This window comes from Python bivittatus, unplaced genomic scaffold (assembly GCF_059951505.1).
Source record: "Python bivittatus isolate LINGU-HERP-01145 unplaced genomic scaffold, Pbiv_v1 ctg000020_np1212, whole genome shotgun sequence".
Classification (NCBI taxonomy): domain Eukaryota; kingdom Metazoa; phylum Chordata; class Lepidosauria; order Squamata; family Pythonidae; genus Python; species Python bivittatus.
The window spans coordinates 4093286-4109571 of NW_028277030.1; the positions used below are offsets into that span (position 1 = coordinate 4093286).

Below are 16286 nucleotides of genomic sequence, written 5' to 3' on the forward strand. Positions count from 1 at the left end.
TTGGATGCCTGATTTTCAAGGTATCCCCTGTTGTTCTTTGATCATTTAAATTACACTGCACACTGTGTAAACACACAGCAGCTTAATTTGGAATGCTGTAATGATCATCTTTCATTTATAAATTGCAGCGGCTTTATATTTAGGGCTTGATTTTCCTTTATTGCATTAGTACTTGGTATGTGGTGTAAAGAAAGGAAGCAGATAAAGGCACAAACTATCAAACACGGTTTCTTTAAAGAAACAGACCAACAAACCAAGATTGCTAGTGACAGTTTCTTTAGAAGGCCGAGTGTGGGCTAGAATAAATTCAAGGTTTGCCTCAAGATGCTTTAGCCTCCAGATAGTTCTCCATTTCAAGCCTAATTTGTGCTTAGTGATAGTTCCACAGGAATCCCTTGGGGCAAACCTAGCTTTTGGAAGCCCAGACAAGTTGTTTTTTGGACGGGGATCACATGAAGTTGTTCAGTTGCTGAGTAATGCCCCAATGGGAAAACCCTCCTTGCACTTATTAAAAACTCTGCAAATCCTATGATTGGGGGTAGAGGGGTGAGAAAGGGAGTGCAATTTCCTTCACCATATATGCTTTTTCTATTAAAAATTTACCCTCTCTGCTTTATGCATGAATTAGAACTCTGCTGATATTATATCTATTTAGCCCTTTGTTTTTGAATTCTCTCTCAGATGGTATATACAGTATGTAATCACTTCCTCTGAAAAGCTGACCTTGTCAATCATTCCTTCTAAGGCAATGCCTTATATAAAGGATGGGCAACTTTTTATCCCCAGGGGCTGCACATCATATTTTTGGAAGGCTCAAAGACTGTAGTGCTAAATGGAGAGAGCCAGGATATATGCATATTATGAAAATATGATATCAGTGAACTGGGCTAGACACATCTTGGCCTGAACCCCACAAAACTAGTTTTACCTTATACTTAAGTTAAAATGACACTTTTCTTTTAAAAATAAACGTATAACCAATTATGCAGAGTGGCTATCTGGTTACTTAAAATTTAGAAAATAAAATCTTTATCTTTGAAATATCTGAAATAAAAATGGAGGAGGAGGAGGAGGAAAAAGTAGCTGTAGCATTCAATTCTAATCTGTATACTTAGAAGTAAACTCCATTGTATTCCATGGATTACAACATGCCCAGTAACAGTCAGTCATATAAACACATTTTCTTTGCCTATGTAAGAAAATGGTATAAAAAGTTAAGCTGTTTTGATGTGGATATGCTGGTGTGTGAGCATAATAATTGCAATTATTGTAAATTTCCAATCTTATTAAAACACTTTCTTAAAAATACACCCTGCTTTTCCATTTTAGTTAATAGAACTGGAAATCTTTGGTTTAAAATTATTTTTATTTTCCTTTTGAAAACAATCTGTGTTCAACATCACATGTGAAGTTTCCCTTATTATAATATTATCCAGTTTTTCCAACTTCTAATTTATTAATTAACATTGTAGAAGGCATGTAAAAAAGCTTCTAAAGGCTGGTTCACACGTAACTTTTATATTGCTTTATTTTTATACTTGACTATAAAAGGAGAAACCAGCCCTACATTTCATAATCATTGCTGCAGAATCAGAGCCTTGTCCACAATTGGTTTGACCTGCAAAGAAATCTGGGTAGCCCTGACTCTACAAGGGGAGTTGTTCTAGGATAAGAATAGCCCAACTTTTGCATTTTGTATTTAATACATTAATGTATATATGCACTTTCTTTAGTTATTATATTTCTATACCAGCTATACTATTCTAGGTGTTTCACAAAACAGAGCTCAATGCAATAGAATATAAGATATTTCTAACAAAAATTCTTAAAATACAAAATAACTCAGAAAGCTATTATAATATGTACTAACTGCTCCATTTAGGGGAGGGAGATTGAGAAGAAGTCTCAAAATAAAATAAAACATTTCCCTGCCTTTGCACATGTACTCCATGATTAAAGTCCTTTCTGCTACATGTTGTTTCCCAACCAACATCAGGAGAACTGGCTGCTTCTGAAACTACGAAGTTGGCCATCCTGAACCTAACTGGAACCTTAAGATGCTGAGTTGGGGATAAATGTCAGCTTTGACCAGTGATTTTTGCCAGAATGGGGCAAATTTAAATCTGAATATTAGTTGGTTAGTTTCAGCTTTAACAAAGATGTGGTTTTGAAATCTGGTTAACTGATCAAATGGAATTGTTCTATTTTTGAACCTTGCGTTTCTTTTCCAACTTGTTATTCCATGCATATCAGAAAATTCTAATAGGCCTCATGCAATATCAAATGCAATGAATCTGGAAGTGATCAAGAGAGGTGGTTTTGGTTTTTAAACTTTTTTGTTTTTTAAAAAAAGAAGAAGAAATCTCAGGTTATTTGTGTGAGACTGAATATTTATGAACAGTTTCCCTCTTTCTCTCATTGTATATTGCATCCAGTTCATTTGTATGTGTTATGGGATAAATTTTGTGTGGCTGAAAAGAGCAATAAAAAGAAAAAGCATCAATCAGTGGGCTAAGGTAGTAGCATTCATGATTCATTTTGTACACAGGTCATAATTTGTTGAACATGGCTCTGCGTGACAATTAAGCAGCCTATAGATTTACAGAGATCATTACAGATTGAAAGGAAGACTAGTTGCCTTTCTTTAAAAATGGTTCTGGAGTATTGACGTCACTAAAAAATAATGTTCTCTTATGACAGACTTTATTGTCTCCATCGTGACAAACTCTCGTGACACTTAGCTGTAATAAGGAGCAATTCCTGCACTGAATTCAGAGTACTCACCTTTGTTAGACTTTGTTGTAAAATTGACTCATGATTTTTTTTTTTTATCATCAACCTACCTAAAGTGGCTTGTCCTTTATATAGTATGTCCTTTATTTATCTTGGATAAATTTCAAGAATGTCACTTTTCTCAACCTAATGGTTTTGTAGAGCATATCCATCTACTGGAGCTGTGGTCAGAAAGAAATGGGTAGCCCCTGATGCAGGTGGATCATTGGCATTATATACTTCCCCTGTAATAGGTTAGTTGGCCATTTGCAGCACACTGATCCCCTGACATTTCTGAACACACTTCAAAGACAATCACACACAGAGTGTGCTATGGTTGTCCAAGTGAAATTTAGCCAAGATAATTGTTACCATAACCAGATCACACTTAGCATGTCTTCAACTTCTAAAAGTCTTTCAGATCACCAGAAAAATACTGAGCATCTTCATTAAATCCAAGAATGCATCCAAATTGTGAACCTGAGTCTTCACTGACTATCCAGCTTCATCCAAGATAAATTAAATTGTAGCTGTCAGTCTATTCAATTTTTCATATTTAGGCAATCTGTTACTAACTGATTTTATCTTCTTGGTGCTGAGATGGCCAGGGGAAGCAAGATTGGATATCATCTGCATATTATGAGGCGTTTTCCACATTGCAGCGTTAAACTGCTGGATTCCTGCACATAAACAGGAGAGAAATGAAGCTGGTTTAAGAAATCTCTTTCTTAACCCATTATTATAACCCATTCTTCTATTTTGGCCATAGCAATGGCCTGATATTCTGTCCAGACCACATTTACCATAGCCCCTGATTAGTAGATTCCCTTTCTTCTTTGCTCCTTCTGGCCCATTTCAAAAAAAAAGGAAGGAAAGAATCACAGTTTTACCATTTTCTCTGGTCAATTTCAACAAGAACAGAAATGTTTCATTCTTCTTCTGTTCCATTAATCCAGTTGTTAGGGGACAAAAGGAAAAGATGGGTCTACCTTTTCAATATGCAATGATTTCTATATAAAATGCTATGTTACCACATTTCCTGCATCTCTCTCTCTCTCTCTCTCTCAAAAACACTAAACAACATCCTACTGTAACAACCCTTTCCTAACTTTTTCTATCAGGGGGAGAATGGGTTAGGAATATAATGAGAAGTAATTAATGCTTAGGTGTCCCTGAATACACAGTTGTTGTTGTTGTTTAGTTGTTAAGTCGTGTCCGACTCTTCGTGACCCCATGAACCATATTGCGCCAGGCCTTCCTGTCCTTCACTGCCTCCCTGAGTTTGCTCAGTTTCATGCTCATGAATACACAGACAAATGTCTAAAAATGAATTCTAATGACAGTTTAATCCACTATTACTTTTGTTCACTTTTTCATTCCAAGCATTGTCAAGGCTCCCTTGAGTTTCTAACCCTTGTAAGGTTTTGTTCTATTGCATTGTTCCTCAGAACATTTTAATTCCCTGGTTCAGGATGCCCTGACTACAGTAATTTATGGCCTCTACCATCAAGATCTGATTTGTCTGGTAGATGGCTGGAGGGAGGGACTACTGAGGATTTCCACCCCATGTGAAGTCAAGGGAGAAGATGTCTCCGTGCTGTGGGCGACCACACTGCCCCATACATGAACCTCCTTGCATTTTGTAAATGCTCCCAAACCTGGCTGTTGTGCCAATTGTTTGAGGCACATAGGCTGGATCATGTAAGCTGCCTTTTAGATACTTCATTACTTATTGCCATTCTACTTTTTACTGTATGGTATTTTATTTTGTAAATTGCCACAAGTCTTTCTGTAATTGGTAGTATATATAAAACCAATAAATAAATAGGTAACCTAGAGAAACTAGAAACTGGATTGTATACATTGCACACATGTAAAAGGGTGTGGGACTCTGATTGCCTGGCTGTGCCCCCCATTTTGAAGCCAGTAACCATCACTGCAGATAATCCTCCAGGAAAGTGTAGATGTTGAGCTCCATTTGAGGGAGTGTTTACATTTTTTAGAAGAAGCCTCCTTAGTTCTACTGAAGGGCCATTAAATCTAGTCAAAGAAAACTATCTGGTAGGTTTGGGGTCTTTGTTCTTTCCAAAAAAGGGGCTATTTTACATTTTAACTTTATATCTTTTTAATGTAATACCTTCTCCTCTATCATCATAGAGATTGGTGATTTGGGGATAATTCACTTGTACTGTAGCAAAACCTCCTTCTACACCCAGAGAATAGAAATGTGTTATTTTTGGCTCACTAAATAGCTCATTGGATTGCCCTCATGAGAAATATTTCTAGCTCTATACTAAAAAATAAGGTTCACTGGTAAACTGGTGACCTAGGGACAAAGGTATCTCTGAAGGCCAATGTTATCTGCTTTGTGGTGGCCTACCAAATGGTAAAGAAGGTGTACTGCAAAGCTTGCTCAGCCTTTCACAAGTAACCAACTTCCACCTTAGGATTCTGCAGCAATCTAAGGCAGTTCCAGATCTTGGTGTTCCCACAATATCAGCACTCTTGGAGAACTGAGCTGATTTATTTCTGGCTCGCCTGCAATGTAGCTAAAACTTCTGCAAAACGACCTTTCGCTGATTGTTTTGATATGCTATTGCTTAATTTTCCCATCAAATGGAACTGTTGCCTCACACTCCCTCCTAGCTGTGAATTTCAGGTCTTGAAAGGGAAATGGTAGTTTGATGGATTTGCAGCTCCCCTTCAATATCCTGAACAAAGGGGCAGAGTCAGTTCCCTCCTGTATTTTTAGCAGGGGATGAGCAGGGATGCAATGCCCATGCTAGTGGGCCATCCATCTCCCTCCCTCCCTTCCTTCCTTGCTCCCTCCCTCCCTTTTATTTTTATTTTTGCTTTCATTTAATAAAATAGAATAAAGGGGAAAAAAAGTTTTTTTCTTTCTCTTGTGCAGAGGGAGTGGGAGAAAAGAGGAAACGAATTTTGTTGCTGCCAGATCTAAGGCATCTTGGGGCAAAGCATTGCTTCTGTGCTCCATAGAATTTTAAGCTAACAGAAGGGAAGACGATCATGGTTAGTCTCCGAACTGCTTCTGAGAGCTGAGATAGTTAAAAACGATGGCAACCTGTGAAGTTTCTCATTTTGTATGTAATAGTTAAACAGGGGTGCCTCAGAACTGAACTGTAATAAGGAATCAGATCACAGGTAAAGATGAAAGAGTGCACTCCTCCAGGTATTGTCAAGAAATTAAAAGTCTCCTGAGAAGATGGGCGCTCTTGATCACTGCTTCAGGACATGGAGTATAAAGCATGGCTCTGTATTTCCTGCTCCCATCCCACTTCCATTTGGCAATCTCCAACTGGAAATATGAAGCAGATGGTCAAAAGTAGACAAAAATCTTAACAGAGAAGGGCCACTGATGGTTGAGCCAGGATTTCAAAAATTAAATTGAGTTAAATTAAGTTAAATAAATAAGTTGATTTTGGAAGGGAGGTTAAAACAAAATAATATGATTTCTTCCTGACTGTTAGAGAAATCTTTCATTCTTCAGGTGTTATTATTCTAAAACCCAATTGATTTTTTAGGATTTCCAGGGTTGCTCTCATAATAGCATTTTAGGTTCATTGCCATCATGACCATTTAATATGTGGCTCATGAAGAAAAATGCAGCTGAATGAAATTATTCTGACAGGAGAATGTCAGTGTAAAAATTCAATTTATGAGCTGACTAAAAAGAGATAGTAACACTTTTGTTTGAGAATCTGGCAACACTTCAGTCCCTTTTCAGCCTTGCTTTCAAAGTGACAAGTATGACCAGCAACAACATGTGGAGTGCAGGGCCCTCCTATAACTTACTTCTGGCCGTGGCGTTATATGGTCCAAGGTCCAAGCCTTAGTGAGGTCACCAGGCTCTGAAAGGGGAGGAGTTTCAAGAACAGAAAGGAAGAAAGAGCATTTTCTTTGTTTTTCTTTTTTTCTCTCTCTTTCAACCCTATTCTCTTATACAGACTTGGTCTTTGCTCAAAATATGGGAAAGGAGGCCAGGGAGACAGAGAGGCTGGCATGACTGCAGAAAGGCCCCCCCACCGGTAAAATGTATTGGCTCTCCCACTTGGGGGGCAGGCACATTGGCCATTATCTTCTTTCTTCCCAGAGCAGTGGAGGGACTAATGTGAATCCCAGCGCTCCAAGCAGAGCATTCCCTGCACATGCCCCCCACAAAAATCTTTTGGATTTTTGTTTTGCTTACCCCTCTAATTGACATCCAGACTATCTCCTGAACATGTTTTGTTTTCCAAGAACACTGAGAGGAGGAAGGGCATGGAGGAAGGAGTTGGTTACTCTGAGTCTTTAAAATGGGTTGCTGTTGCTTTTTTTTTTAACTCCCCCAAATTATCTGCCTGCCTTCCTCCCTTTCTTCTTGCATTTATGGTGAGAACATATTGATCCTGCTCATAAGTTTCTTCATAAAATTGAAATCTATCAACCCGGTGAAGCTTGTGGTTTATGCGTATGCATTTCAGCCAGAGTCAGTGCTGTTGGATTTCGACCTCCCCCAGTATCCAGCTGAATGGCTAACAGGAGGGAAAGGTAGCCAACACCTTCATACTTCTACTTTTTCAATAGCAATAACTCCAGGAGGTTTGGGTATCTTAATAGCCTCCCTTCCCCATTTAGCAACCCCAGAACATTTTAAAGCAATTGGTCTATCCTCCATACCATAAGCACAGTCCTATCTTTCCTGCAGAAGAGGCTGTAAGGAAGCATTTTTTGGCCCGTGAAAAACAGCAGGGCCCTGAAGGTGGACTGCTGTCTCTGAAATCACAGGCAGCCCATTCTAAATGTTAGTTGCTAGAAACTGAAGATGGAAGAGGCTGCCTGTCCATGTCTGTGAACCTCCTGAATGTATTTGGCTGGCCACTGTGAGATGGAGAAATGAATCCTGGACGTGATGAGTTTTTGGCCTGATCCAGATTTTCAATGTTGTTAGGTTTTAAAAATTAAATTTAGAAAGGATACACCTACACATGTGAGCACACACACACACACATACGCAAACATTAATGTTCATGGATAGGATGCAGTTGTAGAAAAAGTAGATCACCGGCTGCAGCTTGACCTCTTTAGTTTGTCAGTTTTTATCTCTCCACACACTAATGCTTTGCTCGGCTTAACTTCTGCCTCCAGAATGAAACTTTGCATCCAAAAACCCGGGCAAAATGCCATTCGGTGGCTGAGTGTTAGAGCTGAGCCTCTCCCTCTCCTTTTACTGAATAGCCTTCGCTGTAGCAATTTTTGTTTGTGCTTGAGCAAGAGGCTCAGACCCCTGGACAATTTGGGGAGGGGTTCTAGGAGCTTCCGATTGCTTGTTCCTTGATTCTTGGGTGCTTTTCAAGAATTGTTAAAATATCCATTTCTTCTGGTTTATTGTTTCATTAGTAGCCAGATAAGAGAGACCATGTGTGCCCCTTCAGGCATGAATATGAGTATGACACTTTATGGATTCTGCTCTATGTATAAGAGCCTCCTGAAATCAATCATTCTAAGCCTGGATCCTCAACAAAGCCAATAGATTTTTTTTAATAATCTAATTTTAGACTTTGGCATCATTTCAGATCTGAATTAGAAGTTCAGTTTGGCTTTTTCTTTCAGGGTTTTTTCCATTTAAAAATTACTGATAAATAATTGCATTATTCAGATATTATGGCTAATGTTTTTTAATGGGAATCATGCCCAAGTGAATGGACATAGAATTCCAGTCTTAATACAGGTTTGTTTATGAATGAATGAGGATCTTCACGGCAGGGGAGATACCTTGGTCATGACTCTTATATAGCATCTTGCTATTGTGAATTGGATGCCGGATCAATTGTATGGTATTGAAAGTTCTTTGTAAAACATTACCATTCCAGTGGCTAGAATTGTAGCATCACATATTCCTCTTCAAATTGTTTGGTATGAAATGATGGTAAACAAATAATACACTTGGTATCAGTGCTCCTTTTTATGCGAAGAAGGCATTTTGCATAATCATATTTTAGAAAGAGAAGGCAGTCCTGGAAAGGGAAATGAAACCTAGTTTGCATTTTGAAATATGTCCAAAAATAACAACTCTATAATGCAGTACAGATGCAATATCCCAGTGGTGCTTAATCTGCATAAGGCAGAAGCTTATTGTTGCAGTCTTGAGGACCCAGAATTGCAGTAGTATGTCCAGTATGTCAGGCAATGATAGAATTTTGGACTACAGCCATAGAAATCTGGATTTAAATTTCTATTTAGGCTGGAATTGGCAGACTTCATGCCTGGCTCAGTAATAAATCTTTCCCAACACAAAACCTCTTACTCGGGAATTTGCTTGCAGCAGAAGCTCACAGACCTGGTATGGCTAGACAAGTTGCTTTATTGCAGACAAGATAGTAATTATGTATGCATAGAAGATTTGCCCACTGCTAAACACAGAAATCAAGCTCTATACATGCCTGCTCCAGGATGTAAATTCTTGGCCTTCCAACTTTTCCAAGCATGAGCGGTCACTGAAGGTGGCCTGAAATTGCAACATCTGAGTAGAAGCATGAACCCAATTATGGTAAGCAAACTCAGCCATAGGTGGACTATCAGGCCAATTTCTTGTTGGTGATTTGTTCAACAATGGCATTATTGCTCTAAGGTGGCATTTGTCCTCTATGTTTTTCCATCCAACTATGGAGAAATATCTGCAGGATTGGAGCATTTTGTCAAAGTGATGGAAGAAGGATCATGCTATCATAAAGCAAACTCTACCCCTTTCATATGTGCATGCAGTGTCTTAATAGATGTATAAATGGGGCCAGATTATTTGAAGGACTGCCTTTTCCCAGTTTCATCTGCCCAACCCACCAGATTGGGGAGGCAGGGTATGTTACGGGTCCTCCCTATTAAGGAGGTCCATCTAGTGGGACCAAGAAGAAGGGCCTTCTCCGTGGTGGCTCCCTCCCTGTGGAACATCATCCCCGCAGAGATAACACTGGCTCCCACCTTGATGCTCTTCCACAAGGCCCTGAAGAGATGGTTTTGCGAGTGGGCCTGGGGGTCCCAGGTTGATCCGGAGCCCATCAAGTGGCTAGTGTAAATGTGTTGTTGTACCAGCAGGGTGGGGTGGGTGTAGTGGGTTTTGTATTTGGGATTTTTATTCCTGTAAGCTGTCCAGAGTCACCATGAGTGAGTTCAGTGGCCATATAAAATAATAATAATAATAATAATAATAATAATAATAATAATAATAAAGCATAAGCTTGTGTCACAATGGCATGTTGCTGCTTTAATAATTCCCCCCTGACCCCTCCCTGTGGATGCTTCTATAACTGTGGGTGATGAACAGAAAGCAGCTGGAGATTTATATCCAATAGTTGAACTAGGGTTTTCCAAAAGTATGCCATGAATTCTGTACCTCTATCAGAAATGAGATGATTATGCAACTCAAGGTTTCAAAAAACTTGTCGAATAAACAGATCAGCTATTTCAGGAGAGGAGGGAAGGAATTGTGGAAAAAGATCAGCTGCCACCAGAATGGCATCCAGGCCCTTGGCACGTGGTAGGTGAGTAATAAAATCCAAGGAAACTACATCCCAAGGCCTCTGCAAGGAGGGAATGGATACAACATCCAGCCAGTTTGTTGCTGGGAAGCTTGGCATGGTAACTGATGCGGCAACAACAAACATAGGTCTTGACATCGGCTCTAACAGAAGGCTACCAAAATCACAGAGAAGGAGATTGGTTATTTTGAATACTCCAACATTTTCAGCTGGCTGACTCTTATGGCAGAGTGGAAATACATTTTCCCTCAAAGGAAGTACAATATCAGAGGGGGGATCAGAGTAGGGTGGCAAAATTTTCCAGCTGCGGAATGAACATATATTTGTTTTATGATTCAATCCTTATTCATTCTCTCAAACCACCTGAATGTACTTCTTTAATATTAATCACTTGCTCTTGCATTCAGTCCACATTCATTCAGCATCATTCATTCTTAACCCATCCTTGTTTTACCATGCATATTTCTTAAGGACCCCATTCCCATTGCATACAACTTCCTTTTACATTTCTCCTGATACATCCAACTCTCGTTCTCATGTAACAAAGTGGGCAGAAGCCATTTTTACTTCTTTAGAAAAACATTCATTCCTCAGAACAGACCATATACCATCCACAGTCTTTCTACATTTGCACATCTTAACATTTTTCCATCCATTTTCCCATGTTTAGTCTACCAAGGTACACAGATTCATTTATTTACTTTACTTTACTTTACTTTACTTATTTATTTATTTACATTTCAAATTTAGTCACTGCCCATCTCACTCAGGGTTGTTTGACATTTAACATGACTTGCAGTTGTCCACTCCATTTTCCCTGTTAAATACAACTACTTGGTCCTTGATACATTGATATGTAAGTCCATGCTCCTTGTTACATTATACAGTCTGTGTAACATTCATTGCAAACCATTATTCTCACTGAAAAAGCATGCATCTAAAAGTACATGCATGTTTCTGTCCACACCCGAAACACCTCTACCCTCACTACAATAATTCATTTTGACATTTGTCATACTGTAAATACATTAAAAAGCCAAAGGACAACACACAACTTTCCCTGGTATTTTTTAATTTATTTACATAGTATTCCATTCTCGTACTAAGTTCATATTTTGCTCCCATTGCTTTTATTGTATTCCGCAACCAACCTTCACTCCATATTTGGGCAATGTTCCATAATTTATCCCCATTCACTTTATCATAATTCTCTCTAAACCAACAAACATACAATAAAATTTCTTTCTCATATTCAAACATTTTAGTGACCCACTGAGGAGCAAAAATTTGGTCTGCACACCCTCTGCTTAGCATAAAGACATACTGCACTTCCCAAATTTTGCCCATTGTCACCTCTTATACCCTTTTGATCAGAATCCTTCCAAACGTCTTCCCAAGCACATGTAACAACCTAATTCCCATGTAGTTTTTGTATTCACTTTGGCTTTCCCCTCCGAATAGGACAACAGTGACAACATTCTTTCAATCATCAAGCACAGATTCATCCCTCACACGCGTGTTAACCAAGTCACACAGCCACTGCTTGAACAAACCATATCCGTATTTTAGCATTTGACAAATTACTATCTACATCTGCAGGCTTACATATATCCACATTTTCACATCATTTATGAGTTACTTTTCATGCCCCCCCCCAAATATTAGCATTTATAGCATTTGTTTCAATTCCATCCTTTGACATTTCATTACCATCTTTATATAAATCTCCAAAAGACTCCTTTCTGCTTCAGTTGAAACTTCAGAAACTTCAGTTTCATCCCAATTTCATCACTTTTATTTTAATTCCATTCACCTTGTTTAAGATTCCTTGTTTAGCTCTCTTTAGCCACTTCCAAAGCATTTTTTATTTCCATCAAATTGCTCTGCCTTTTCTCTGCCTCTTAATTTTAACCATTCCTTGCTCTCTTTTAGTTTTTTGTAATGATCTTGTTCTCTCTATACACACTAAAAAATATTTTATTCATTATTTGCAGCATTTGTTCTCTTATAGGCATTTTTTCGTATCCACATCCTCTTTCACTTCATTCCACCAAACATTCTTTTTCATTCTTCTCTTTAGTGTAACCCTGCGCACTTCTAGAGCATTCTGTTCCAAGCAGCTGCTACATCTTCTTTATGTTTACTTTGTATTCATTATGTTGAGAGATTAATCTATCTTTTGATGCTTTTCATTCAAGACTCTCTCCTTTTGCAATAGCTCTGCTTTCACTCCAGTTTCATTCATTCTTTTTTTAAAAAAAACTTTTCCCAAGATCCAATCTTGCAACTTTAACAAAATGGTATACTCCACATTCAGAATCTCTTGTTGCCCCTGGTTCTTTCTTCCCCAGTTCCCTCAGTCTTTCATCATAAACAATCAAATCAATCATGCTTTTAGATTTATATCCATTCCTTTGCCATATGTATATATTAATAGGTTTATGCTTATATCCGAGACAAACAAACCATCTCCTAAGCAAATTCTCCCAATCACCATTTGTATTCATCCTTGGGTCTCCAAATAGCCCAATCTGTACTCTCTTTCTCATTCCCACCCATTTGTTATTTCATCTAACAGAATCTCCCCCCCCCCGCATGGGATTCATTCAGAATGTTGAACAGGTTTTCTCAAAACTAGTTTCTGGTTCTTCCATAATCATCATTCACTGGACTGTAACATAGAATTGTTATCAACCTATGGATTCCTAATCTGATACATTCCCATTACAATCTAGAGGATACCAATTTATTACTTTCTGACATACAAGTTAGCTGTTTTATTCATAATGAAAGTTTCTCTGCCTATTTTCATCAACTCCACTCTACAAGATAAGATCATCTTCACTGTTACATCCTTCCCATTTTTCTTTGTTACACAGTCACAAAATATTTTCTGCTTTTTTCATTTCATGTGTTAATTTATGCTCTTTACCATTTACTATTCTTACATTTCAATTCACAATCTTCCATATACTATAGTCATCACCAGAGGGATCCATAGAATTTAACTTCCACAAAAATCATAGCCTTGGTCAATCAAGGCTTCCACATAATGCTTTTTAATACCATAGAGATGTATTCAGTAGGTTACCAGCCTTAGTTATATCCATGTTACATGCAACATTCCCTGCTAACTGTAAGTTAGTTAAGTTTTGCTTGGTTGGAATTTCTATTAGAAAGCTTGGGGGTCTGACTTTTATGCTAGTTAAAAGTCAGTACACACACACATTTTCTATATTTTTTATTCTATTTTATTCAATCTTTTATAAACTATTTATATACTCTATATTATATAGAATATTTATAGAGTTAATTGCTAATCTTCCTTTGTAACCTGCTTCTTCTTGTGTACAGTTTTTGGGCTCTGGCCATAAATTAATAAGGTAAGTAAAATACTGAAGTTTATGGTAGGTTTTCCTCATCCAATTTGACTGATTTGATCTGTGTTTTGACCTGAATTTGATTTACTTTTTTAAAAAAAAAGTTGCATAGCCAATGTGTTTTACATTTTTTGTATGTTACTTTGGTGTGTTCTGTTTTCATTCCTTGGCAACTCAAAGTATTGGTAATCATGACAACAGTAGTGTGGATGCTTATAGGTTAGACCACTCCGATATTGCAGGCATTGTGTAATGGTATGTGGGAATGACCTTGGGAGACCGGGCAAAGAGATGATGCTCCTCAGGCTGTAAAGGTGACAGTGGGAGAATTGTACTTTCAGACTTGCAAGATTCTGTTAATGTAGCTTTACAATAAAGTAGAATTAGCTTATCTGGATGTGTTTCCTGTCTGGTTTGCCTGGTAAGGCTGACACTGATCTTGCAAGTCTCAAAGTACAATTCTCCCACCATCACCTTTACAGCCCCAAAACTCAGGGAGGGTCCCTTCTGAGCCTCTTGCACCACCCACTATGCAGCTGCAGGCTATGCTGTCTCTTATCTGACCATTCCCTAGGCACCATCTCTTCCCCCTTTCTCCCAAGATCATTCCCACATACCATTACACATTGTCACTATTCTGGTTCAAATCTTTCTCCATTTTGCCACAGACCTCACTATAAAGTTGATTTTAATGGCTTCTTCTTTTTAATTATTAAGATCTTGAGAGAGGGTTAACAAAGGCTTTGAAGAAGCTGGATGACTATCTGAGAAATCCTTTGCCCGAAGAGATAGATGCAAGCAACTCAGAAGAGGAAAGAGTGTCAAAACGCAAGTTCCTTGATGGGGATGAGCTGACCCTTGCTGACTGTAACCTCCTGCCCAAGCTTCATGTGGTCAAGGTGAAATGCTTTCATATTCATTATAGACCTGAAAATCAAATGCCAACAGTAGTTAGTTGCTATCAAGGTCCAGTTATATTACATGTTCTCCACTTCTATTAGTAGAGAGAAGTTCAGAATAGCCTTACATAAATAATTAGGTTTCCTTTGGATGAGCTGAAGAGCTGTAAGCCTATAGCAACTTTATTCATAAAGGCACTAGCCAAACATACTGAAGTAGGAGGACTGATTGAGGAGCGCAGCTGTTAATCCTACTTGAGATTTTCAAAGCAATAGTTATGGATCCCTAATTGGCTCCAGTGCTGCCTGCCAATCTACCCAAAGCCTATCCAAATATTTAAATAGCCATTTTTTCCTATCACGGATGGAATAAGAGTGTCTTCAGAAAAAATATATCCTACCATTAGTTCCCACTCAGCAAATACTATTGCACCATTAAGCAGTGAGCTTGAGAAAGGAAAGGCATTTTAATATCTGTAGATGGAAACTTGTCTGCCCTCAGAATTTAACTAGGATAATTCCTAGATAATGTTCTTATGGAAGACCTCCATGGAACACCAGGGCTGTAGTCTAGACAGTTCCATATAATTGCCAAGAAAACTGTATACCTGTGTCCTTTAAGTCATCTGGACTTGTGCTTGATTCTAAGGAGATTTTACTTCCAAACTGCATATGAGTCAGCAGTGTGATATGGCTGAAAAAAAATATAGGTTCTACATCTATAGAGAGGCACTTTAATGTTTGAAGTGGCACTTTAATATTTGAGGTGGTCAGAGTCCACCTGAAATATTGCATACCGTTCTGGCCACTACTCTTTACAAAAGTTCCAAACAAATTGGAACAAGTTCAGGGAAGTAGAACAGGGATAGTTCTTAATCTTAATTTTATTATGGCCTTAGAGCCAGAAAATTCTCTCTGTTTCTCTCTCTGCATGCACCTAAAATCTATAGCTATAAATAAAAGTCAGCCTAAAAAGCAATAAAATAACATAACAATAATAATGGTGATTATAATAATCACCAAAATCAGTAGTATTCTTCAATCATATGTGGGATGAACAGAACATATAGAGGCACAGAACTGAGCAACCTGGGAAGATACATCAGATACATTCTGTCCTGGTCAGACAGAAGAACTGCAGGTAAATTTTGTACTCTCTGCTGGGATATTTCTTCATCCCTGGGATAAGAACAGGGATGTTCATTGGACTAGTAGCCAAGTCCTATGAAGAGAAAATGAAGAAACTGGAATGTTTAGTCTTGAGAATAGAACACTGTGTTGGAATACGACAACATTCTTCAAGTAACAGAAGGGTGTAAAGAACATTTTGTGACAAGATCAATTAAATAATGGAACTAATTACTCAGAGAGGCAGTGGGCTTCCTTTCAATGGATATACTGAAACAGAGGTGAAACAGCCATTTGTTATAGACACTTCAGTTTGAAGTCCTGCACAGGATTGGACTTGATGTCTTAAGTGGCCCCTTCCATCTCTATAATTCTATGTCCCTTTTGACAAGTGAAGCATCCTGGAAAATGCTGGCTTCATAATTCATGCAGCTTCATAATTCAAACATATTTTTCCAAGTTAAATATATTTTTACATGAGACTGAAATAACCTTTCCAGGATATACAATTTTGAAAAATCTCTGAACACCTATTTTTACAGGAGTTTATGGCAGATTCTGGACTAAAATAGAAA

General features: G+C 38.2%; 1 protein-coding gene across 3 annotated transcripts in view; it reads left to right on the plus strand.

Moving 5' to 3' along the window:
* CLIC5 (CLIC family member 5) overlaps positions 1-16286 on the plus strand; it is an 80524-nt gene that overhangs the window by 51857 nt on the left and 12381 nt on the right. For all 3 annotated transcript variants that reach the window (XM_088133685.1, XM_088133689.1, XM_088133692.1), the window contains exon 5: positions 14402-14583. In XM_088133685.1, coding sequence (XP_087989811.1) covers positions 14402-14583 — 182 coding nt within the window. The remainder of the gene's footprint in view (positions 1-14401; positions 14584-16286) is intronic.